The sequence below is a fragment of the Dryobates pubescens genome, chromosome Z (genome assembly GCF_014839835.1).
Source record: "Dryobates pubescens isolate bDryPub1 chromosome Z, bDryPub1.pri, whole genome shotgun sequence".
NCBI lineage: Eukaryota > Metazoa > Chordata > Aves > Piciformes > Picidae > Dryobates > Dryobates pubescens.
Genome location: NC_071657.1, coordinates 3,372,426 through 3,397,668, shown reverse-complemented (window position 1 = coordinate 3,397,668; position 25,243 = coordinate 3,372,426). Strand labels below are relative to the sequence as shown.

The 25,243-nt window shown below is 51.9% G+C and overlaps 3 protein-coding genes across 3 annotated transcripts; all 3 read left to right on the top strand.

Annotated features, from left to right (window-relative positions):
* The first annotated feature begins 11,153 nt into the window (after positions 1-11,153).
* LOC128899468 (RNA-binding region-containing protein 3-like) lies at positions 11,154-12,782 on the top strand. Its single transcript, XM_054178745.1, has one exon. It carries the CDS (start codon positions 11,154-11,156, stop codon positions 12,717-12,719), a length of 1,566 nt encoding a protein of 521 aa, XP_054034720.1. The 3' UTR covers positions 12,720-12,782.
* A 64-nt stretch (positions 12,783-12,846) lies between these two features.
* Positions 12,847-23,293, top strand: LOC128899487 (SNW domain-containing protein 1-like). Its single transcript, XM_054178839.1, is given in 4 exon segments — positions 12,847-12,914; positions 12,917-13,171; positions 21,374-22,517; positions 23,026-23,293. Coding segments are annotated over 4 exon segments (1,626 nt in total). The 5' UTR covers positions 12,847-12,878; the 3' UTR covers positions 23,217-23,293.
* Positions 13,186-14,725, top strand: LOC128899492 (SNW domain-containing protein 1-like; the record flags this gene model as incomplete). The annotated part of the gene is given in 2 exon segments (XM_054178844.1): positions 13,186-14,026; positions 14,535-14,725. Coding segments are annotated over 2 exon segments (1,032 nt in total), but the record flags the coding sequence as incomplete, so codon positions are not given.
* Positions 23,294-25,243: the final 1,950 nt, after the last annotated feature.

Genomic DNA, 25,243 nt, shown 5'->3' with positions numbered 1-25,243 from the left:
CGACCCCCCGGCCCCAGGTGAGAAGGCACCGCCCTGATCCGCCCTGCTCCCTGAGCCTTTCGCTTTGCCCCCTCCCCGCTCTGCGAGCGCTAATCATCTGCAACAGCAGCTGGCTGCAGATAACCCTTCCTGCTGAAGGTGTGAAGTGAGTTTTGATTGCTAATTGGATTGGGGTTTTTGTTTGCCTCAGCACGGCACCAGCTTGGCTTCTCTGGTAAGGCGGAGAGAAGTGGCGGGGTGGGGTTGGGGGGCTGGCTTTGTGTGCTTTGGGTGTTTGGGGGTTGCTTTTGTTTTGTTTTGTTTCACCTGAACTCGATGGCTTTAATTGTGCGATGAAAGGATGGCCTGGGAAGCTTGCTGAGACTCTCTAAGATCGTTCCCACGCTATTTCAAGCTGTCTCAAGCTTGCTGAAACAAAAAGAATCAGCCCAAAGCCACCTTTTCCCTGTGTAAAACTTGAATTCCCTCACGGCTCTCGCTGTCACCTTTGGAATGACTTTCTTTGGTTTTGAAAGCAATTTGTATTCTCATAAGCAGTAGCTTGGAGAAGAAGAGCCTGAGGAGTGACTTCATTCATCATGATCAAGATGTGCAGGGCAGGGTCAGGAGGAGGGAGCCAGGCTCTGCTCCCTAGTGTCTAATGATAGGACAAGGGGCAGTGAGTGCAAGGTGGAGCAGAGGAGATTCCGTGTGAACATCAGGAGCAAATTCTCCCCTGTGAGGGGGTTGGAGCCCTGGAGCAGGCTGCCCAGAGAGGTTGTGGAGTCTCCTTCTCAGGAGAGATTCCAAAGCCACCTGGAGGCCTTCTTGTGCGACCTGCTCCAGGTGATGGTGCTCTGGCAGGGGGGCTGCACTTGGTGATCTTTTGAGGTCTCTTCCAAGGCCTGGCACTCTCTGATTTTGTGATTGAGGACCTGTAGAGGAGGAGGCTGGTGGGGAGACCTCATCACTGTCTACAGCTCCCCAAAACGAGGTTGGAGTGAGGTGGGGGTTGGTCTCTTCTCACTGCTTGTTAGAATGCAAATTTCTCTTGAAAAAGTTATTCAAAAGGCTACAGCGACAGCCGTGAGTCAATTCGAGTTTACACACGATCTGGCAAGGGGAAAGGTGGGTTTGGGCTGATTCTTTTTGTTTCAGGAAACATGAGACAGTAGAGAGCAGTAGAGAGCAATCTGCTCTAGTGTGAGGTGTCCCTGCTCATGGCACGGTGTTTGGAACTGGATGATGTTTAAGGTCTCTTCCAGCCTTAACTCTATGATTGAGAAGAGCCTTCTCAATATTGGCCACTGCATGGCACAGCTGAGCCTGGGGAGTAGAGGCAGAGAGAAGAGGAGCCAATGGAAAAGGTCTTACTCACCACGGGAAAGCTTGGGGAAACAAGTAGCCACATTGGGAAAGCCTGATGATGTTTTAATGCATATGCCCAACCGGCACATAAAGTCCCTGGTAAAGGCTCTAAGGGGAAAAATCAGAACAAAACAAAACCCAGAAAAGCAGCAGCGGCAGCAGAGAGCGAGCGGAGCGGCAGCGGCAGCAAGGAAGGCGATCCCCGCTCCGCAAAGCAGCTTCCCTCCGCCGCTTCGCCGAGCAAGAAAGTTAACCCTTTCACACCTCCTCGGCAGCCAGCTACAGACTGCACAAAAGACTAACGGCGGTGGTGATTGCTCCGGGCCTCTCTCTCACCTCTTTGTTAAATTCAGGTCAACAGCCTGATAATCCTCAACTTTTGATTTGTTGATTCCAGTGGGACCCAGAAGAATTGCTGCTGGAGGTGAAGGGGTTCAATGGCTGTTCCATACCCCAAGATTACCCACGGGCAAATGGCCTTCTCAAAAGCGAGCGACTGGCCCAGCTGGCTTTTCCCCTCAACATCCCCTTCTTGAGTTTGCTACAACGACAGCTGTGGAGCTCCCACCCTGCTCGCTGGGGAAACTCTGGCTCGACTCGCTCAAAGCCTCCTTTGAAAGACTTCAAACAGAAATAATGGCACATTGAATCCTGACTTGCTTGTTCAACACTTGCTCTGCGCACAGAGATTTGCTTTGGTCACAATGCAGAAAGGAAAAGAAAGGAAAACTAAAGGATATTTTCTGCATTAAAAAGAAAGAACTGAAACCCAGCAATAAAATCTAATAGATCTAGAAAACGGTGGAGAGCTTAGGAAGTTTTGTAAGGTCAAGTCTGGAATTTAAAAAGGCAAAACAAAAGAAAGCCCCCCAAACAGTAAATAAGATAATTGAAATGCAATATTATAATATATCACAGCATCGAATAAAATAAACTAGAAGCACTTGTCCAAGCATTTTGGAGACGTGCCAAAAAGAAAATCAATGGCTTGTTGTTGTTGTTGTTCGTTGAAATAGTTGTAAAAGCAGCAGCTAGAAAGCATCAGTGAGGCCAGGTGTGCTAGGGGCAAGAGAGGCAAGGTCTGTGCTGCTGTGTGTCTGATGGGAGCTCTTTGGTGAGGTAATATCCACCGTGATGTTTGTTTGCAGAGGGTACTTGTCAGTCCTTAACAGCTTGTAGGAGAGGGTGTTTAAGCCATCCGAGTTCATTGTCTCCCTCGTGTGAGCGATTCTGTCGAACCTGCAAAGGGGAAGGAAATATCCCCCGCCCCCAAAAAAAAAGAAAGAAAAAGCCAACCAAAACCATGAAAGAAGGAAAGAGGCAGGGGGAAATAATAGCAAAAGGGAGGGAGGGAGAGAGGAAGGGAGGAAGGAAGGGAAGGAAAGGAAAAAAAGGTTTAAACAAGCCGAAGTTGGCATGATGTTTTTATAACCTCTCAGCTGGCATCTGCACCTGAGAGTGCAGGTTAGCATCCAGGCAAGTCTCCATCTCTGGAGTCATTCCAGTCTCTCTGGACCTGAGCAAAGCCTTCGACACTGTCCTGCACCACATCCTGGTCTCCAAACTGGTGACACATGGGTTTGATGGGTGACCACTAGATGGATACAGAACTGGCTTGATGGCTGCACCCATAAAGTGGCTGTCCATGGGTCCATGTCCCAGTGGAGGCCAGGGACAAGCAGAGTCCCTCAGGGATCAGTCCTGGAACCAGGCTTGTTCAACATCTTTGTGGGTGCCATGGACAGTGGCATTGAGAGCACCCTCAGCAAGTCTGCTGATGACACCAAGCTGTGTGGTGCAGCAGACAGGCTGGAGGGAAGAGATGCCATCCAGAGGGTCCTTGACAGGCTGGAGAGGTGGGCACAAGCCAACCTCATGAGGTTCAACAAGACCAAGGGCAGGGTCCTGCATCTGGGTCGAGGCAATCCCAGGCACAAATCCAGGCTGGGAAGTGGCTGGCTGGAAAGCAGCCCTGAGGAGAGAGACTTGGGGGTGCTGGTGGAGGAGAAGCTCACCAGGAGCTCTCAGTGTGCACTTGCAGCCCGGAAAGCCAATCAGATCCTGGGCTGCAGCAAGAGAAGTGTGGCCCGCAGGGCAAGGGAGGTGATTCTCCCCCTCTACACAGCTCTGGGGAGACCCCACCTGGAGTACTGCCTCCAGCTCTGGAGCCCCTATTACAAGAGGGATCTGGAGGTGCTGGAAGGTGTCCAGAGAAGGGCCATGAGGATAAGCAGAGGGCTGGAGCAGCTCTCCTATGAGGACAGACTGAAGGAGTTGGGGCTGTTCAGTCTGGAGAAGAGAAGGCTCTGAGGTGACCTAATTGTGGCCTTCCAGTATCTGAAGGGAACTACAAGAAGGCTGGGCAGGGACTTCTCAGGATCTCAGGTAGTGATAGGACTAGGGGGAATGGAATGAAGCTGGAGGTGGGGGGATTGAGGCTGGAGGTGAGGAGGAAGTTCTTCCCCATGAGAGTGGTGAAGCCCTGGAATAGGTTGTCCAGGGAGGTGGTTGAGGGTCTCTACATGGAGGTGTTTAAGAGCAGGCTGGATGAGGCTCTGGCCAGCCTGATCTAGCGTGGGGTGTCCCTGCCCATGGCAGGGGGCTTGGAACTAGATGATCCTTGTGGTCCCTTCCAACCCTGACTGATACTATGATACTCCAGATGCAATCCTGTGCAACCTGCTCTGGCAAGGGGGGTGTGAGGGTTTGGGGCTGTGCCTTTAAGAAAGGGACAGTGTTGGCTAAATGGTTTGTAAATGTATTTATTGGTATTCTGAATGAATTTCATTGGTAGATAGGTGGGGGTGCAATTTGAAGTTTTTGGTGCAGTTAGAATCTTAGTCAGTGTGTTCCTGCTCCTGTGTGCTCCTCTTTGCTGTCTGCTTCTGGGCTTCTGGCCAAATGACAGATAAGCATTAATCCTGCTGCACTAGGCCTCTGCCTCGTTGACTCCCCTTTTCTCATTCTAACTCTCTTTGTGGAAGAAGGGAGGTAGGGGGGTGAAGGGGGGTACAGGGGGAAGCCCCCTCTGCCGGGGGTCTTGTTCCTGGTTTTGTTTCCTTGCTGTGTATTGTAAAATACTGTATATTTGTGTACATCAATTCCCTGCAGCCTATATTGCTTTGTAAATACAGCACTCCTTTTGCTTCACCGACTGACTTAGCTGTGGTTACTTCTTCTTAGTGGGGGAGGGAAAGCTGGGCCTTCTCTCTCAACCCAGCACAGGGGGTTGGATTGGAGGATCCCCAAAGGTCCCTTCCAGCCCCCACCACTCTGTGATTCGCTGCCTTCTCTGCCACAGTCTAAGAACAACCTGAGTGTCAGTAAAGGTCCCATAACCCCCCAGATCTGAGCAGCAAGCCAAGGCTATGGGCTCAGATTGGAGCCAGGAAACAGCAGCCAAGCTTTTCCACCACCAGGCTTGGCTTTCTACCCCAAGGACAGGCTGGAAGCAATTGCCTGGATCTCACTTTGCTGCATTACACCCAAACAGGTGAGAGCTGCTCAGGCCATAGTGATATTTTTGTTTCCAGGGTGTGGGGTGTGTGTAGAAGGGCAGCAAAGCTGGTGAAGGGTCTTGAGATTAAGTCTCATAAGGAGTGGCTGAGGGAACTGGGGCTGTTCAGCCTGGAGAAGAGGAGGCTGAGGGGAGACCTCCTCTTTAACATCTTCCTTGATGATCTGGATGTGGGGGTTGAGTCAGTCAGCAGCAAATTTGCAGATGACACCAAGTTGGGAGCAGATGATGGTCAGTTAGAGGGTGGAAGGGCTCTGCAGAGGGACCTCGACCAACTGGACAGAGGGGATGGCATTCAACAAGTCCAAGTGCCAGGTGCTGCACTTTGGCCACAACAACCCCATGCAGAGCTACAGGCTGGGGTCAGAGTGGCTGGAGAGCTGCCAAACAGAGAGGGACCTGGGGGTGCTGATTGACAGCTGCCTAAACATGAGCCAGCAGTGTGCCCAGGTGGCCAAGAGGGCCAATGGCATCCTGGCCTGCATTAGGAATAGTGTGGCCAGCAGGAGCAGGGAAGTCATTGTGCCCCTGTACTCTGCATTGGTTAGGCCACACCTTGAGTCCTGTGTCCAGTTCTGGGCTCCTCAGTTTAGGAAGGACATTGAGACACTTGAAGGTGTCCAGAGAAGGGCAACAAGGCTGGGGAGAGGCCTTGAGCACAGCCCTGTGAGGAGACGCTGAGGGAGCTGGGGTTGTTTAGCCTGGAGGAGGCTCAGGGGAGACCTCATTGCCCTCTACAACTACCTGAATGGTGCTTGTAGCTGGGAAGGGGTTGGTCTCTTCTCCCAGGCAACCAGCACCAGAACAAGAGGACACAGTCTCAAGCTGCACCAGGGGAGGTTTAGGCTGGAGGTGAGGAGAAAGTTCTTCACTGAGAGAGTCGTTTGTCATTGGAATGTGCTGCCCAGGGAGGTGGTGGAGTCACCGTCCCTGGAGGTGTTCAAGAGGGGATTGGATGTGGCACTTGGTGCCATGGTCCAGTCAGGAGGTCTGTGGTGACAGGTTGGACTCGATGATCTTTGAGGTTTCTTCCAACCTTGGTGATACTGTGATACTCGTTGCTCTTTACAGCTCCCTGAAAGGAGTCAGAGTGAGGAGGGTGTTGGATTCTAGTGTTAGATGGCAGAAGAGGAGGAAATGGCCTGAAATTGTGCCAGGGAAGGTTTAGGCTAGGCATTAGGAGTTATAAAATCACAGAACTGTTGAGGGTGGAAGAGACCTCGGAGATCATCAAGTCCAACCCCTCACCTACAGCTCACAACCCCACCATTCTTGCTGAGTTGTGCCACTGAACCACATCCCTCAGTACCACATCCACAAATCTTTCCACCACCTCCAGGGATGGGGACTCCACCACCTCCCTGGGCAGCCTGTTCCAGTGGCTCAGAAGACTTTCTGTGAAACAAGATTTTCCTGAGAGCCAGCCTGAAGCTCCCTTGGCACACCCTGAGGCCATTCCTTCCTGCCCTGTCGCTTGTTGCTTGGGAGAAGACACCAACCCCCACCTCACTCCAACCTCCTTTTGGGGAGCTGTAGACAGTGATGAGGTCTCCCCCCCAGCCTCCTCTTCTGCACACTGAACAAGCCCAGCTCCCTCAGCTATTCCTCTTCAGACCTGTTCTCCACACCCTTCATCAGCTTCACTGCCCTTCTTCTCTGGGCATGCTCCAGCCCCTCAATCACAAAATCAGAGAGTGCCAGGCCTTGGAAGAGACCTCAAAAGATCAGCAAGTGCAGCCCCCCTGCCAGAGCACCATCACCTGGAGCAGGTCGCACAAGAACACCTCCAAGTGGCTTTGGAATCTCTCCTGAGAAGGAGACTCCACAACCTCTCTGGGCAGCCTGCTCCAGGGCTCCAGCCCCCTCACAGGGGAGAATTTGCTCCTGATGTTCACATGGAACCTCCTCTGCTCCACCTTGCACTCACTGCCCCTTATCTTATCATTAGACATCACTGAGCAGAGCCTGGCTCTGTCCTCCTGACACTGCCCTGCACATCTTGATCAAGATGAATGAGGTCACTCCTCAGGCTCTTCTTCTCCAAGCTAAAGAGCCCCAGCTGCCTCAGCCTTTCCTCAGAAGGTAGACATTTGACTGCCTTCAGCAGCTTTGTGGCTCTGCACTGGACTCTTTCAAGCAGTTCCCTCAATGCCCTTCTTGTCATCAAAGGCTCGAAACAGTATTCCTAGGGTGGCCTCACCAGTTCTGAGGAGAGAGGGGAAAAGCACACCCCTTCACCTGCTGGCCCAAGCCAGGATGCCACCAGCCTTCTTGGCCACCTGAGCACACTGCTGCCTCACAGTCCTATGGAGGCCATCAATCAACCCCCAGAGGTCCTTCTCTGCTGAGCATCTCTCCAGCCCCAGCCTTCCTCCCAAGGCTTGGAAGGGACCTCTGGAGCCATCTATTCCAACCTCTACTATGCTTTTCTGGTGTCATCCAGGTACACTTGGATCTATTTCTCTCATGATGCTTAAATAGATTTTACAGCACAGAGAGAGAAATTGACATGGGGAGGAGGGGAGATGGGGAGGGAGCAAAGGTAGAGAAAGGGAATACAAGCAGGTCTAGTCCACCCCATCAACCTGAAACTCATCCAGCCAGAGGGACGATTTTCATAACTGAAAATACTTTATTTGACATCAATAGCAACGTGGGAACATTGGATGATACATCCCTTGATACAGAAAGGGTCAAAATGCAGAAGCAAAAAGAAAACCCAGGCCAGCACACATCTTAACACCCTGGGCAAAAGCTCTGCCTGCCCACATCCTCCCTCATCCTAACAGCCACACAGCAAAGCCCAAAGGAAGCAAGCCCTCAGCATTGCCCCCTGCAGACATTTGGTCTGGGTTTCACCTCTTACCACACAGGATCACTTTGGGTGTGCTACCATTATGGGAGAGGGATGGAAAAAGCAGAATTCAACTCCTAGCCCCACCACAGGCCATGGCCACAATTCACTTCTGTGCAAGGCCAGGGTCTGCAGGAAAATCACCCCCAAGAAAAGCCAGGGAAAGACATTTCATGGCCAGGTTGAGTCAAGAGGGTTTAATGAGATTGACCAGCAAAGTCTGCACAGGCACAACGAGATCTGGAAACCATGGGTCAGCCCCAGGGGGTGAAAGAGGCAAGCAGAGGATGCTTTGTTTTTCACGTGGCTGGCGGCTCCAGCAGCACCTCCTGCATCTTGCACCTCCAGCATCTCTCTGCTGAGAATGGTTTTCAGGGCTCCTGCTTTTCCAGTTCCCATTTCTCCCCTCTTTCAAGGCACCTTGGATTGCAGCAGCCAGCAAACAAGTGTGCAGAGCACCTCTAAGATACTCAATCACTTTGGCGTACAGCCGAGCCCCAGAGTTGTTGCACTAACATTTGTCTAACCCTCACAGAGTCCTAAGGCAAGGACCAAACCCCAACCCATCAGAAAAAAAGTTAAACCCTCCCTAAACTCAAACAAACCCAACCCAACCAACCACCCAATTACACCTGGCAGCCCCTTTGGCAGAGCCTGTTAGCAGCCAGACACCGCTCCAGCTGAAGCTCCCAACTCTTGCACTGAGAAAAGGCTCAGCACACAACAGAGGTGCTCTCTGCAGAGCCCTGGCACTTTCAGTGGAGCTGTGTGCTGAAGCTTTGGTGCTGCTCTGCCACTGCTGGCCGTGGGGCCCTGCTTCTAAGGCACCTTGCAAAGCATGACAAATAGAAAGTCCTTGCCTGTGTCTCCATGCCTGGTGCAGAGCTCAGAATGTTGTTAGACATCAGCCATGACTTCTGCCACTCCTCCTCCCTTTGCACCCCCTTAGGCTAGAGCTAGAGCCTGGCCAGCCAAGAAGGAGTCATTTTTTCAACTGCAATGCTAAGTACAAGTGAGCAGCTCTTCAACTCCAGCTGCTTCCCTGTGCTTCACTCCTAGTCCATGCAGGACCATCTTTGCTCAACTGCCAGCGTGACTGAAGCAGTAAGGCTGGCCAGCAACAGCTTTTAAGTGAAGAAGATGAAGACTTTGTTGACAGTGAGACTGAAGAGGCAGCTGGGTGCCTTCCTTGTCATGAAAGTCTCCATCCATCCATACTTTGGAGACACTGCTGGCCTAAGATGAAATGTGCTGACCCCTGGCCCCTGCAGGATCCCACCCCTGCAGTGCAAGGGTTCAGCAAAAGCTTCATGGTTTGATTAAAAGAAAACCCAAAACCTCAAACACCCAAAACTACACCACCCTCCCCCCCCAAAAAAAAAAAGAATAATAAGGAAGGAAAAAGAAAGAGAAAGGAAGGTGAAAGAGAAAGACAGGGGGGAAAAAGGGAGAAAGAGGAATAAAAAGAAAGAAAATGAAAAAGGAAGAAAGAACAGGAGAGAACAAGAGAGAAAGAGGCAGTGCTGAAGATGATCCCCAATACAACAGAGTGTCCCTGATTTTAACAACCTTCAGCACAGGCCAAGGAAGTGCAAATCGCAGTGATCAGAGCTGGTGCCAAAAGGACTCACCACAAGGAGTTCAGTTCTCAGCTTAAGCTTTAAATCTCTCTAAAAACCAGCTCTGAGGGTGCCAGCACTCGAGGCTTTCACGGGTAGAAAAAGCAGGTAGGCTACACAGGGTGGGTTGGCCCTGGTGCACTGACAGGAAACAAACAGAAAAGCCAACAAGAAGAGTACTCCAAACCCGTGCATGTCCCTCAAAGCCTGAGAAACTCAGAAGGGAGGAAGACACAGGTGGTGGTAACAGGCCGTAAGTGAAGAAGAAGAAAACAAAATCAGATGGCTGTCAGCCCTGCTGTGGGTATCTCAGCCCCGCAGGAGATTTCATGGCCAAATATGCAGAGTAAACACAATACATGGCTTATATATCATGATGCACACGCAAAAAAACCCTACTGCTCCGAAAGAGGACTCGAATCACATCCTACTAGGCTGCACACTTACTTAATCTGGTATTAGATATACTGCTTATGATAATACAAATTGCTTGTGAAAAAGTTATTCAAAAGGCTGCAGCGACAGCCGTGAGTCAATTCGAGTTTACACACGATCTGGCAAGGGGAAAGGTGGCTTTGGGGTGATTCTTTTTGTTTCAGGAAGCTTGAGACAGCTTGAAATAGCGTGGGAACGATCTTAGCGAGTCTCACCAAACTTTCCAGGCCATCCTTTCACCGCACAATTAAAGCCATCGAGTTCAGGTGAAACAAAACAAAACAAAAGCAACCCCCAAACACCCAAAGCACACAAAGCCAGCCCCCCAACCCCACCCCGCCACTTCTCTCCGCCTTACCAGAGAAGCCAAGCTGGTGCCGTGCTGAGGCAAACAAAAACCCCAATCCAATTAGCAATCAAAACTCACTTCACACCTTCAGCAGGAAGGGTTATCTGCAGCCAGCTGCTGTTGCAGATGATTAGCGCTCGCAGAGCGGGGAGGGGGCAAAGCGAAAGGCTCAGGGAGCGCGGCGGATCAGGGCGGTGCCTTCTCACCTGGGGCCGGGGGGTCGGGGCACACCTGGACCCTTTGCCAAGCCACGTGGGATCCTTAGGCAAGCCCGGGATGCTATAGGCTGAGGGTTCCCGCTCCTTTGGGGAACGTCATGCCGATAATTAGTCTCGGAGATGTATAAAAGGAGAGAGCAGCACAGCCGAAGACACTTCTCCGGCTGCGAAGCTCCTTCGCTCCCCGGCTGCGAAGCGCTGCCTCGCTCCGTCTGGTTCTTTGCATCGCGCCTTTGGACTACGAGCATCTCTGAAAGGCCTTCCCAAGCAGGGGGCCGTCAGAGATTCCCCCAGCTACCAAGGCCGCTCGGTAAGTAACGTTGGACTATTTCCTAGAGCCGGCGGGCCAGGCCTGTCTCTGATCCATTCGGAGCCAAATCGTGCGGGGGGTTCGCTAGTTGAACGTCTCCTGAAAATTGGCTACGGAATTAAAGCCGGAGATTGAGAAGGGTCAGAGGAAAATAGGCACAAACCGCCATCAGTTGGACAGAAATTAGAAGGGAGCTCGGCGGAGTCCGCGGAAAGAGTAGAGAGGATGCTGGGCTCCGGCTTCCTTCAGGCACGGGAACCGAGACCACTTGGAAACATTTCCCAAGCCCGTTAGTTCTTTAGCAAGTGAATAGAAGGGAATTAACCAGGTTGGCCAAGCCCTTCGAGATCATCAGGGAGTTGGATTCACCGTTCCTTTAGTGTGGCTGTAGGGTGTTTGAAGGCGGAGGGGGAAAGAGCTGTGCTTTGTTTCCCAACAAATATTCCTACTTTCTAACCAGTTTGTTTCTTTACCTTCAGTGTCGCCGCCGCCGGGAGCCCTGCTATGGCGGCGCCGGGCTGTGAGGAGGCGCGGGCGGCTGGCTGGGGGCTAGGTGCCGGTCCGCCTCACCCCGGCGTTCCGCCTCACCCCGGCGTGGCACGGCGGCGAGGTCGGACGCTGCTGGTGCGGCACCTGCCCGCCGAGCTGACGGCGGCGGAGAAGGAGGATCTGCTGAAACACTTCGGGGCGGTGGCTGTGCGCGTCCTGTCGGACCGCGGGCGTCTGAAACATACTGCTTTTGCTACCTTTCCCAGCGAAAATGCAGCTGTGAAGGCTTTGTCAAGACTGCATCAGCTGAAACTTTTGGGTCACACCTTAGTGGTTGAATTTGCGAAGGAGCAAGATAGTGTGCAGGTACTTAGCCAACCTTCTGTCTCAGAGAAATGTAGAAGTTCAGAAGAACCAGTGAAAGAAGAAGAGAAGAAAGAACCAACCTGTGTCACAATAGAAAGTGGAATTGCACCTAACCATGGCCTCACCTTTCCCATCAATTCTTGCCTCAAATATTTGTATCCACCACCTTCAAGTACAATTCTAGCAAATATAGCAAATGCCTTGGCAAGCGTGCCCAAATTTTATGTCCAGGTACTTCATCTTATGAATAAAATGCATCTTCCTCCACCTTTTGGACCAATTACTGCTCGCCCTCCTATGTATGAAGATTATTTACCAGTGCCTGTGCCACCTCCCCCAATCCCACCTTTGCCTCCTGAAGCACCTCCTTTGCCTGAAGAGGAAGAGCCACTATCTAGTGGAGAGGAATCAGAATATCAAAGTGACAATGAGGAGGAAAAGGAGAGAATGACCAAGTTGATGGAATTAGCCAACCTTCGGCCTAAAAGACCAATCAACACGAAGAAGCCTGGTGTTAGAAAAAAGCAAAGAATTCAAGACTTGCTGAATGTTCCCCCGTGTGCTCCCCACAGGAATTTGCACCCTCCGCTGTCACCGTCGGATGTCTTTGAGCGGCCACAGCACGGAGGTCATAGGAAAATAGAATTCCATATTACTGCAGACATCCCAGCTGTTCTTCAGAACAACTCTGAAAAGGAAAAGAATGACCTTTATGCAGCTGCAGAGGAAATCAACAACACAGGCTTTGGAAAGATTTTCCCAGCTCCTGGCTCAAATGATAAAATGGAAACTGAAGAGGAAGAGGATGAAATACCATCAGAATTTATTTCTAGAAGAGAGCTAGAAAAAAACAGGCTTTCTAGAGAAGAACTGGAAACATTCTCTGTCTTCAAAAACTATGAGCCAGGTGATCCAAACTGCAGGCTGTATGTGAAGAATTTAGCTAAACAAGTTCAAGAAAAGGATCTGAAGTTCATTTTTGGAAGATATGTGGACTTCCAATCAGAAGTGGAACGGAATATGTTTGACATACGTGTGATGAAAGAAGGCCGTATGAAGGGACAAGCTTTCGTTGGACTTCCTGATGAAAAAGCAGCTGCTAAAGCTTTACAAGAAGCAAATGGATATGTCTTGTTTGAAAAACCCATGGTGGTTCAATTTGCTCGTTCAGCTAGACCAAAGCAGGATGCCAATGAAGGGAAAAGGCAAAAGTAGAACACTGCACAAGGTCCCTTGTGTGTTTCATCTCATTCAAGTATTATCAGCCTGAGGGGAGAAGCAGTGTAATCATCGGGACCTTGAACTGTGCATAGTAGCATTTCTAGTGAAATAAAGGCACCCTCCCCCACTGCCTGGCTCCTCAGAGGCGGCAAGATGATGCTCAGCAGCTTTTTGCCAGCTCCAACTCAGCAGTCTCTCCAGAGCAGCTGGAAGAAGGAGCAAGAGCTCCAAGTTGCGGGGAGAGCGCTCCAGTGCCATCACGCAGGGAACCTCCCCGCTACGGCTGCCGGAAAGGATGGATACCTGGGGTCCTGGAGGATTTTGGAGATGGGGGTGCTTTCCCAGAAATCCACGTGGCCCAGGATCCCTTGGCCATGGGCCGGGAGATGAAAACATCCAAGGCTTTGGCCCTTCAGCTGGATGCAGAAGGGAAAATCAAGTTTGACGTGGTTCGCTCATTTGCATGGTGGAAGTGCAGAAGGACCCTCTGGAGCCTCCCCGCTTCAAAAGGAACAAGATTCCACGGGGACCACCTTCTCCTCCTGTGCCTAGAATGCACTCTCCTACTAGAAAGGGAACTGTGAAAGAGCAACAAGAGTGGAAGATTCCTCCGTGCCTGTCGAACTGGGAAAACACAAAGGGTTACACTGTGGCACTAGACAAGCGTCTGGCTGCCGGGGGCAGAGGACTGCAGGCTGTTCATATCAATGAAAACTTTGCCCAGCTTGCTGAGGCTCTCTACATAGCTGACAGAAAAGCTCGGGAGGCAGTAGAGATGCGTGCCCAGCTGGAGAGGAAGATGGCCCAGAAAGAAAAGGAAAAGCACGAGGCAAAGCTGCGAGCAATGGCTCAGAAAGCCAGGGAGAGCAGAGCAGGGCTCCAAAGCCATGCTGGAAAAGAGGCTGCAGAAGCCAGAGCCAGAGATGAAGCTCGACACGAGCGGCACCAAGAGAGGCAGCGTGACAGAAATCTTTCCAGGGCAGCCCCCGGGAAAAGGTCAAAGCTGCGAGGAAATGAGACCAGAGACATCAGTGAAGTGATTGCCCCAGGGGTACCCAAGCCCAGCACATGCAAAGAAAACCTGTACGACCAGAGGCTGTTCAACCAAAGCAAGGGGATGGAGAGTGGCTTTGCAGGAGGAGAGGATGCCATTTCTAATGTTTATGACCAACCCTGGAGAAGTGGCAAGGCTATGCCCCAAAGCATCGCCAGACCAACAGAAAACCTGGAGAAGGACATGGATGGGCATTATCTAGAGGCTCAAATGAAGACCAAGAGGGTTGCTGTGACCGTTTGAGGCTGTGCCTTTAAGGAAGGGGCACACTGGCTAAATGTTTATAAAATATTTTGTATTCTAAACGAATTTCATTGGTGGATGGACGAAATGCAACTTAAGTTATCGGGCAGCTGGGACTTTCCTTCAGTCTTCCTTTCTTCGCTGTCCCTTTCAGCTGGACTGCTTCTGGGCTTCTTGGCAAGAGACAAGAACTCACTAACTGCCTGTGCTTGGGCCTCTGTCTGCTGTGCTAAGTCCCCTCTTTTCTCTTTTTCTACCTCTTTGGGGGAGAAGGGAGGTAGGGGGGTGAAGGGGGCACAGGGGGAAGCCCCCTCTGTGGGGGGGCTGGTTTCTGACTGTGTTTATTTGCTGTACATTTCTGTAGAGATTGTAAAATACCTGTTGCATTTGTTGTGTTACATATAATCTGTTTCCTTGTGAAATATAGTCTCATTTCTCCCACTGGGTTTTAGCCGCGGTTTCCTTCTCAGTGGGGAAGGGAAAGCAGAGCCTTTCCTTTCAACCTCCCACAGTTGTTCCTCAGAGAGAGTTGTCTCACTCAGATATGAGAGGGAAGGGCAGAGATGGCCCAGTTCAGTTTGAAGAGGATCCCTTTGGTTTGGACAAGTTCCTGAAAGAAGCTAAGCAACGTGGTGCTTCTAAACGCCCATCAGAATGCAGCTGTCCAAAAGAGCATGGGAGCAAAAGGAGCAGGAAGGACTGAATGCCTCTGCCCCTTGAGAGGCAGAGAAATGGACTACAAGCTTGGGCTTGACACAAGAAGGCATTTTTAAGAGCAGGTTGTGGTACTTTGGGGCTGTGCCAGGGACAGAAAGTGACAGAATGTCAATTGCCATAGGTCCCTCTCTGCCTGGCCGTTCTCCAGCCGCTCTGACCCCAGCCTGTAGCCCTCCATGGGGTTGTTGTGGCCAATGTGCAGAACCCGGCACTTGGATGTGTTCAATCTCATGCCCTTGGACTCTGCCCATCTGTCCAGCCTGTAGAGGTCCCTCTGCAGAGCCTCTCTACCCTCCAGCAGATCAACTCCTGCCCCCAGCTTGGTGTCGTCAGCAAATTTACTGATGATGGACTCAATGTCCTCGTCCAGATCATCAATAAAGATGTTAAAGAGCATGGGGCCCAGCACTGATCCCTGGGGCACACCACTGGTGCCTGGCTGGATGTGGCACACCACTGGTGCCAGCTGGATGTGGCACCATTCACCACCACTCACTGGGCTCGGCCCTCCAGCCAGTTCCTAACCCATCGCAGTGTGCTCCCGTCCAAGCCAGGGGCTGAGAGCTTGGCCAGGAGTTTGCTATGGGGAACAGTGTCAAAGGCCTTGCTGAGGTCCAGGTAGACTACATCCACAGCCTGCCCCACACCCACCAGGCAGTCACCTGATCACAGAAGGAGATCAGGTTGGTCAGGCAGGACCTGCCCTTCCTAAACCCATGCTGGCTGGGCCTGATCCCTTGGCCACGCTCTTAAGTGATGTGTGATTGCACTCAGGATGACCTGCTCCATAATCTTGCCTGGCACTGAGGTCAGGCTGACAGGCCTGTAATTCCCTGGCTCATCCAACCGGCCCTTCTTGTGGATGGGCACCACACTGGCCAGCTTCCAGTCATCTGGGATGTCTCCAGTGAGCCAGGACTGCTGAAAAATGATGGAGAGTGGCTTGGCCAGCTCATCTGCCAGCTCTCTCAGCACCCTAGGATGGATCCCATCTGGTCCCATGGACTTGCGGGGGTCCAAGCTGCTGAGGAGAGCTCCAATCACTTGCTCATGGAACACAGGGAAACTATGCAGCTCCCTGGCTCCTTCTGCCAGCTCTGCAGGCCAGCTGTCTGGTAGACGTTCTGTACTGCTCGTAAAAATTGAGGCAAAGAAGGTGTTAAGTACCTCTGCCTTTTCCTCATCCTCTGATACAATATTCCCCTCCATGTCAACCAAGGAGTGGAGGTTGTCCCTGCCCTTCCTCATGCTATTAACATATTTATAGAAGGACTTTTTGTTGTCCTTCACAGAAGAGGCCATTCTAAGCTCCAAATGTGCTTTTGCCTCCCTAATTTTCTTCCTACATGATTTTGCTACATCCTTAAACAATCCATGGGTTGCCTCCCCTTTCTTCCAAAGGTGATACACCCTCTTTTTTCCCCTTAGTTCTATTAAAAGTTCATCACCCATCCAGGCTGGCCGTCTGCCCCGGCGGCTCCTCTTCCGGCACATTGGCACAGCCTGCTCCTGAGCCTTCATCAGTTCTTTCTTGAAGCAGGTCCAGCCCTCCTGGACCCCTTTATTTTTAAGGGCTTTCTCCCAAGGAACCCTCTGAATTATTTCCTTGAGCAACCTGAAGTCTGCCCTCCAGAAGTCCAGAGTGGAGGCCTTCTTGCTGCCCCTCTTAGCTTGACTGAATACTGAAAACTCAATTACCTCCTGGTCTCTGGCCCCTAAACAGCCTCCGACCACCACATCACCCACCAGCCCTTCCCTGCTGGTGAAGAGGAGGTCAAGCACAGCCTTACCCCTGGTAGGCTCACGCAGCACCTGGGATAAGAAGCTGTCCTCCATGCAGTCTAAGAACCTCCTAGACTGTCCCCTCTCTGCTGTGTTGAGATCCCAGCAGATGTCAGGCAGGTTGAAGTCGCCCATGAGGACAAGGTCAGGAGATCCTGAGACAGCCTTAAGCTGCCTATAGAATGCTTCATCAACATCAGCCTCCTGGTTGGGTGGTCTGTAACATACTCCAACCAGGATGTCTGCCCTGCCGGTCTTCCCTCCAATTCTTGCCCACAAGCATTCAACCTGATCGTCCCTGATCTCCAGCTCAATGGCATCTACTGCCTCCCTGATGTACAGGGCCACCCCTCCACCCCTTCTTCCTTGCTTGTCTCTCCTGAAGAGCCTGTAGCCATCAATTGCAGCACTCCAGTCATGTGAGCTATCCCACCACGTCTCTGTGATGGCAACTACATCACAACTTTCCTGCTGCAACAAGGCTTCCAGCTCCTCTTGTTTGTTTCCCATGCTTCGTGCATTAGTGTACATGCACCTCAGCTGGGCTGCTGGTTTGGCCTCTGACCCTAGCTTACTGCCCCCAGACTCTTGCCTGAGGGGACTAGTTTCAGCCCCTCCCCCCTTCAAAACTCCTTTAAAGCCCTGTCGATGAGAGCTGCCAGTTCCCTCCCCAGAATCTTTTCACCTTTGGGGGACAGGCCATTCTCATATACTGTGACCTTTCCCCTTCTCTGGGACAGATGTACTCCATCTGTTGCCAGGTGGCCTGGTGCAGTAGAAAGTTTACCAAGATCAAAAAACCCAAAATTCTTTTGTCTGCACCAGCCTCTAAGCCACTTGTTGACTATGGCTGCTGTCCTGTTCCTTGTGGTATTCCCTCCTGCAACTAAGGGTATTGAGGAAAAAATTATTTGAGCACCTGACCCCTCAACCAGATCTCCCAGGGCTGTGAAGTCATTTTTGATAGCCCTGGGAGTTCTGACTACAACATCATCATTCCCTATCTGCATAAGTAGCAAAGGATAATAGTCAGAGGGCTGTACCAGCCTGGGCAGCCTTCTGGTAACATCATTAACTTGGGCGCCAGGGAGACAACAGAGTTCCCTATGAGATGGGTCTGGCCGACAAATGGGGCCCTCCATTCCCCTCAGAAGTGAGTCACCAATAACAATTACCCTCCTCTTTTTTTTGAGGGAGCAGGTCCAGATGCCAGGGGAGGGTTGTTTAACCTTAGGCTGCTTTGCCTTAGGCTGTTTAACCTTAGACTCTTTAGCCTCAGGGAGAACCCCAGATGGTGTGTCCTCTGGCATCAGGACCACCTCACCCTCGATCTCCAGTGCCCCATACCGGTTTTTCAAGAGCAGCGGGGAAGGTGAGGGAAGGCAAGGAGGTTTAACTTTGTGTCTTTTGAGAGGAACCTGTGTCCATTCCCCTCTGCTTTTTGGGTAACCAGCCTCTGCTGGGGAAGCCTGCAGAGCCTGCTTACTCTGGTTCATATCTTCCCTCCTCTTGGATAACTCTTACCTCCTCTGCTTCATCTCTTTCCTACATTACCTTACACTTACACAGTTCTACTCGTCTAAGTTGTGTTCAGTACCAAGTATTTGGACAGGGGCTCCTGCAAAATCAGTGCAGTCTCAGCCGGTTTGCAAGCACTCTGGAACCACTCTGCAACCCTCAGCCATTCACAAACATGCATCCCACAAGGGGATGAAGAGGCTAAATGTGCCAGAGATGACTGCTTAGGTTTTTGTGTTTGTTGGTTTGGCTGAATTGTTCCAGTAAAGCAATTCCATATTGTTTAAAAGTTTTTATGAAATAAAAGAAAGAATTCTTAGGGCTGAGCCCAGAGAGCGCTGGTGAATGGTGCCACAGCCAGCCGGAGGCCAGTCACCAGTGGTGTCCCCCAGGGATCAGCGCTGGGCCCCACCCTCTTTAACATGTGCACTGATGATCTGGATGAGGGGATTGAGTCAGTCAGCAGCACAACAGTCAGCTCCACAACAACCCCATGCAGTGCTACAGGCTGGGGTCAGAGTGGCTGGAGAGCAGTCAGGCTGAGAGGGACCTGGGGGTACTGGTTGATGGCAGACTGAACATGAGCCTGCAGTGTGCCCAGGCAGCTAAGAGGGCCAATGGCATCCTGGCCTGCATCAGGAACAGTGTGGCCAGCAGGAGCAGGGAGGTCATTCTGCCCCTGTACACTGCACTGGTTAGGCCGCACCTCGAGTCCTGTGTCCAGTTCTGGGCCCCTCAGTTTAGGAAGGAGGTTGACTTGCTGGAACGAGTCCAGAGAAGAGCAACAAAGTTCGTGAGGGGTTTGGAACATAAGCCCTACGAGGAGAGGCTGAGGGAGCTGGGGTTGCTTAGCCTGGAGAAGAGGAGACTCAGGGGTGACCTTATTACTCTCTATAACTACCTGAAGGGAGGTTGTAGACAGACGGATGTTGGTCTCTTCTCCCAGGCAGCCAGTACCAGAACAAGAGGACACAGTCTCAGGCTGCGCCAGGGGAGGTTCAGGCTAGATGTTAGGAAAAAGTTCTATACAGAAAGAGTGATTGCACATTGGAATGGGCTGCCTGGGGAGGTGGTGGAGTCGCCATCACTGGAGGTTTTCAGGAGGAGACTTGATGGGGTGCTTGGTGCCGTGGGTTAGTTGTTTGGGTGGTGTTGGATTGGTTGATGGGTTGGACGCGGTGATCTTGAAGGTCTCTTCCAACCTGGTTTATTCTATGTATTCTATTCTATGTAAATTTACAGATGCCACCAAGGTGGGAGCAGATGTTGGTCAGTTAGAGGGTGGAAGGGCTCTGCAGAGGGACCACGACCGACTGGACAGATGGGCAGTGTCCAATGGGATGGCATTCAACAAGTCCAAGTGCCAGGTGCTGCACTTTGGCCACGGCAACCCCATGCAGAGCTACAGGCTGGGGTCAGAGTGGCTGGAGAGCTGCCAAACAGAGAGGGACCTGGGGGTGCTGATTGACAGCTGCCTAAACATGAGCCAGCAGTGTGCCCAGGTGGCCAAGAGGGCCAATGGCATCCTGGCCTGCATTAGGAATAGTGTGGCCAGCAGAAGCAGGGAAGACCCTTGTGCCCCTCTACTCTGCATTGGTCAGGCCACACCTTGAGTCCTGTCTCCAGTTCTGGGCTCCTCAGTTTAAGAAGGACATCGAGACACTTGAGTGTGTCCAGAGAAGGGCAACAAGGCTAGGGAGGGGTCTGGAGCACAGCCCTGTGAGGAGAGCCTGAGGGAGCTGGGGTTGTTTGACCTGGAGAAGAGGAGGCTCAGGGGTGACCGCATTGCCCTCTACAACTACCTGAAAGGTGCTTGTAGCCAGGAAGGGGTTGGTCTCTTCTCCCAGGCAACCAGCACCAGAACAAGGGGACACAGTCTCATGCTGTGCCAGGGGAAGTTTAGGCTGGAGGTGAGGAGAAAGTTCTTCACCGAGACAGGCATTAGTTATTGGAATGGGCTGCCCAGGGAGGTGGTGGACTCACCGTCCCTGAAGGTGTTCAAGAGGAGATTGGACGTGGCACTTGGTGCCGTGGTCTATCATGAGGTCTGTGGTGACAGGCTGGACTCGATGATCCTCGAGGTCTCTTCCAACCTTAGTGACACCGTGATACTGTAAGGGAATCTCCTCTGCTCCACCTTGCACTCATTGTCCCTTGTCATATTGTTGGACACCAGTGAGCAGAGCCTGGCTCCCTCCTCCTGACACTGCCCTGCACATCTTGATCAAGATGAATGAAGTCACTCCTCAGGCTCTTCTTCTCCAAGCTAAAGAGCCCCAGCTGCCTCAGCCTTTCCTCAGAAGGTAGACATTTCACTGCCTTCAGCAGCTTTGTGCCTCTGCACTGGACTCTTTCAAACAGTTCCCTCAAGGCCCTTCTTGTCATCAAAGGCTCTAAACAGTATTCCAAAGGTGGCGTCACCAGTTCTGAGGAGAGAGGGGAAAAGCACACCCCTTCACCTGCTGGCCACCCTAGTGCTAGCCCAAGCCAGGATGCCACCAGCCTTCTTGGCCACCTGAGCACACTGCTGCCTCACAGTCCTATGCAGGCCTTCAATCAACCCCCAGAGGTCCTTCTCTGCTGAGCATCTCTCCAGCCCCAGCCTTCCTCCCAAGGCTTGGAAGGGACCTCTGGAGCCCATCTATTCCAACCTCTACTATGCTTTTCTGGTGTCATCCAGGTGCACTTGGATCTATCCATTTCTCTCATGATGCTTACAGATTTTACAGCACAGAAAGAGAAAGCGACTTGGGGAGGAGGGGAGGTGGGGAGGGAGCAAACCAGGAGAAAGGGAATACAGGGAGGCCTAGTCCACCCCATCAACCTGAAACTCATCTAGCCAGAGGGATAATTTTCATAACTGAAAATCCTTTCTTTGACATCAAGAGGAAGGTGGGAACATTGGATGATACATCCCTTGATACAGAAAGGATAAAAATGCAGAAGCAAAAAGAAAACCCAGGCCAGCACACATCTTAACGCCCTGGGGAAAAGCTCTGCGTGCCCAGATCCTCCCTATCCTAACAACCAAAGAGCAAAGCCCAAAGAAAACAAGCCTCAGCATTTCCCCCTGCAGACATTTGTTCTGGGTTTCACCTGTTACCACACAGGATCACTTTGGGGGTTGCTACCATTATGGGAGAGGAATGAAAAAAGCAGAATTCAACTCCTAACCCCACCACAGGCCATGGCCACAATTCACTTCTGTGCAAGGTGAGGAGATGGGGGTGCTTTCCCAGAAATCCACGTGGCCCAGGATCCCTTGGCCATGGGCTGGCAGAAGAAACCATCCAACGCTTTGGCCCTTCCGCTGGGTGCAGAAGGCAAAATCAAGTTTGATGTGATTGCTCGACGAGGGCAATGGAAGGACAAGGTCATTCACAGCAAACACGCTAACCTTGTGCCAAAGGAGGTCAGCAGCGTGGATGATGCTGAGCTGCAGAGACCAGACGAGGAGGCTATTGTGGAGATCACAGCGGAGACAAGAGCAGCCTTGGAGAAATCAGTCTGCCAAAAGCTGGCGGCAGCCATGCCGGTGCCAGCGGCCGGCAGAGCGGCTCCGGCACAGTACATTCGCTACACTCCGTCTCAGCAAGGGGCTGCCTTCAGCTGCGGAGCAAAACAGAGGCTCATTCGCATGGTGGAAACGCAGAAGGACCCTCTGGAACCTCCCCGCTTCAAAATGAACAAGAAGATTCCACGGGGACCACCTTCTCCTGCTGTGCCTATAATGCACTCTCCTACTAGAAAGGGAACTGTGAAAGAGCAGCAAGAGTGGAAGATTCCTCCGTGCCTGTCGAACTGGGAAAACACAAAGGGTTACACTGTGGCACTAGACAAGCGTCTGGCTGCCGGGGGCAGAGCACTGCAGGCTGTTCATATCAATGAAAACTTTGCCCAGCTTGCCCAGGCTCTCTGCATAGCTGACAGAAAAGCTCGGGAGGCAGTAGAGATGCGTGCCCAGCTGGAGAGGAAGATGGCCCAGAAAGAAAAGGAAAAGCACGAGGCAAAGCTGCGAGCAATGGCTCAGAAAGCCAGGGAGAGCAGAGCAGGGCTCCAAAGCCATGCTGGAAAAGAGGCTGCAGAAGCCAGAGCCAGAGATGAAGCTCGACACGAGCGGCACCAAGAGAGGCAGCGTGACAGAAATCTTTCCAGGGCAGCCCCCGGGAAAAGGTCAAAGCTGCGAGGAAATGAGACCAGAGACATCAGTGAAGTGATTGCCCCAGGGGTACCCAAGCCCAGCACATGCAAAGAAATCCTGTACGACCAGAGGCTGTTCAACCAAAGCAAGGGGATGGAGAGTGGCTTTGCAGGAGGAGAGGATGCCATTTCTAATGTTTATGACCAGCCCTGGAGAAGTGGCAAGGCTATGGCCCAAAGCATCGCCAGACCAACAGAAAACCTGGAGAAGGACATGGATGGGCATTATCTAGAGGCTCAAATGAAGACCAAGAGGGTTGCTGTGACCGTTTGAGGCTGTGCCTTTAAGGAAGGGGCACACTGGCTAAATGTTTATAAAATATTTTGTATTCTAAACGAATTTCATTGGTGGATGGACGAAATGCAACTTAAGTTATCGGGCAGCTGGGACTTTCCTTCAGTCTTCCTTTCTTCGCAGTCCCTTTCAGCTGGACTGCTTCTGGGCTTCTTGGCAAGAGACAAGAACTCACTAACTGCCTGTGCTTAGGCCTCTGTCTGCTGTGCTAAGTCCCCTCTTTTCTCTTTTTCTACCTCTTTGGGGGAGAAGGGAGGTAGGGGGGTGAAGGGGGCACAGGGGGAAGCCCCCTCTGTGGGGGGGCTGGTTTCTGACTGTGTTTATTTGCTGTATATTTCTGTAGAGATTGTAAAATACCTGTTGTATTTGTTGTGTTACATATAATCTGTTTCCTCGTGAAATATAGTCTCATTTCTCCGACGGGGTTTTAGCCGCGGTTTCCTTCTCAGTGGGGGAGGGAAAGCAGAGCCTTTCCTTTCAACCTCCCACAGTTGTTCCTCAGAGAGAGTTTTCTAACTCAGGTATGAGAGGGAAGGGCAGAGATGGCCCAGTTCAGTTTGAAGAGGATCCCTTTGGTTTGGACAAGTTCCTGAAAGAAGCTAAGCAGCATGGTGCTTCTAAACGCCCATCAGAATGCAGCTGTCCAAAAGAGCATGAGAGCAAGAGGAGCAGGAAGGACTGAATGCCTCTGCCCCTTGAGAGGCAGAGAAATGGACTACAAGCTTGGGCTTGACACAAGAAGGCATTTTTAAGAGCAGGTTGTGGTACTTTGGGGCTGTGCCAGGGACAGAAAGTGACAGAATGTCAATTGCCATAGGTCCCTCTCTGCCTGGCCGTTCTCCAGCTGCTCTGACCCCAGCCTGTAGCCCTCCATGGGGTTGTTGTGGCCAATGTGCAGAACCCGGCACTTGGATGTGTTCAGTCTCATGCCCTTGGACTCTGCCCATCTGTCCAGCCTGTCGAGGTCCCTCTGCAGAGCCTCTCTACCCTCCAGCAGATCAACTCCTGCCCCCAGCTTGGTGTCGTCAGCAAATTTACTGATGATGGACTCGATGCCCTCATCCAGATCATCAATAAAGATGTTAAAGAGCATGGGGCCCAGCACTGATCCTTGGGGCACACCACTAGTGACTGGCTGCCAGCTGGATGTGGCACCATTCACCACCACTCTCTGGGCTCGGCCCTCCAGCCAGTTCCTAACCCATCGCAGTGTGCTCCCATCCAAGCCATGGGCTGACAGCTTGGCGAGGAGTTTGCTATGGGGAACGGTGTCAAAGGCCTTGCTGAGGTCCAGGTAGACTACATCCACAGCCTGCCCCACACCCACCAGGCAGTCACCTGATCACAGAAGGAGAGCAGATTGGTCAGGCAGGACCTGCCCTTCCTAAACCCATGCTGGCTGGGCCTGATCCCTTGGCCATGCTCTAAGTGATGTGTGATTGCACTCAGGATGACCTGTTGCATAATCTTGCCTGGCACTGAGGTCAGGCTGACAGGCCTGTAATTCCCTGGCTCATCCAACCGGCCCTTCTTGTGGATGGGCACCACACTGGCCAGCTTCCAGTCATCTGGGATCTCTCCAGTGAGCCAGGACTGCTGAAAAATGATGGAGAGTGGCTTGGCCAGCTCATCTGCCAGCTCTCTCAGCACCCTAGGATGGATCCCATCTGGTCCCATGGACTTGCGGGGGTCCAAGCTGCTGAGGAGAGCTCCGATCACTTGCTCATGGAACACAGGGAAACTATGCAGCTCCCTGGCTCCTTCTGCCAGCTCTGCAGGCCAGCTGTCTGGTAGACGTTCTGTCCTGCTCGTAAAAATTGAGGCAAAGAAGGTGTTAAGTACCTCTGCCTTTTCCTCATCCTCTGATACAATATTTCCCTCCATGTCAACCAAGGAGTGGAGGTTGTCCCTCCCCTTCCTCTTGCTATTAACATATTTATAGAAGGACTTTTTGTTGTCCTTCACAGCAGAGGCCAGTCTAAGCTCCAAATGTGCTTTTGCCTCCCTAATTTTCTTCCTACATGATTTTGCTACATCCTTAAACAATCCATGGGTTGCCTCCCCTTTCTTCCAAAGGTGATACACCCTCTTCTTTCCCCTTAGTTCTGTTAAAAGTTCATTACACAGCCAGGCTGGCCGTCTGCCCCGGCGGCTCAGCTTCCGGCACACTGGCACAGCCTGCTCCTGAGCCTTCATCAGCTCTTTCTTGAAGCAGGTCCAGCCCTCCTGGACCCCTTTATTTTTAAGGGCTTTCTCCCAAGGAACCCTCTGAATTATTTCCTTGAGCAACCTGAAGTCTGCCCTCCGGAAGTCCAGAGTGGAGGCCTTCTTGCTGCCCCTCTTAGCTTGACTGAATACTGAAAACTCAATTACCTCCTGGTCTCTGGCCCCTAAACAGCCTCCGACCACCACATCACCCACCAGCCCTTCCCTGTTGGTGAAGAGGAGGTCAAGCACAGCCTTACCCCTGGTAGGCTCACGCAGCACCTGGGATAAGAAGCTGTCCTCCATGCAGTCTAAGAACCTCCTAGACTGCCTCCTCTCTGCTGTGTTGAGATCCCAGCAGATGTCAGGCAGGTTGAAGTCGCCCATGAGGACAAGGTCAGGAGATCTTGAGACAGCCTTAAGCTGCCTATAGAATGCTTCATCAACATCAGCCTCCTGGTTGGGTGGTCTATAACAGACTCCAACCAGGATGTCTGCCCTACC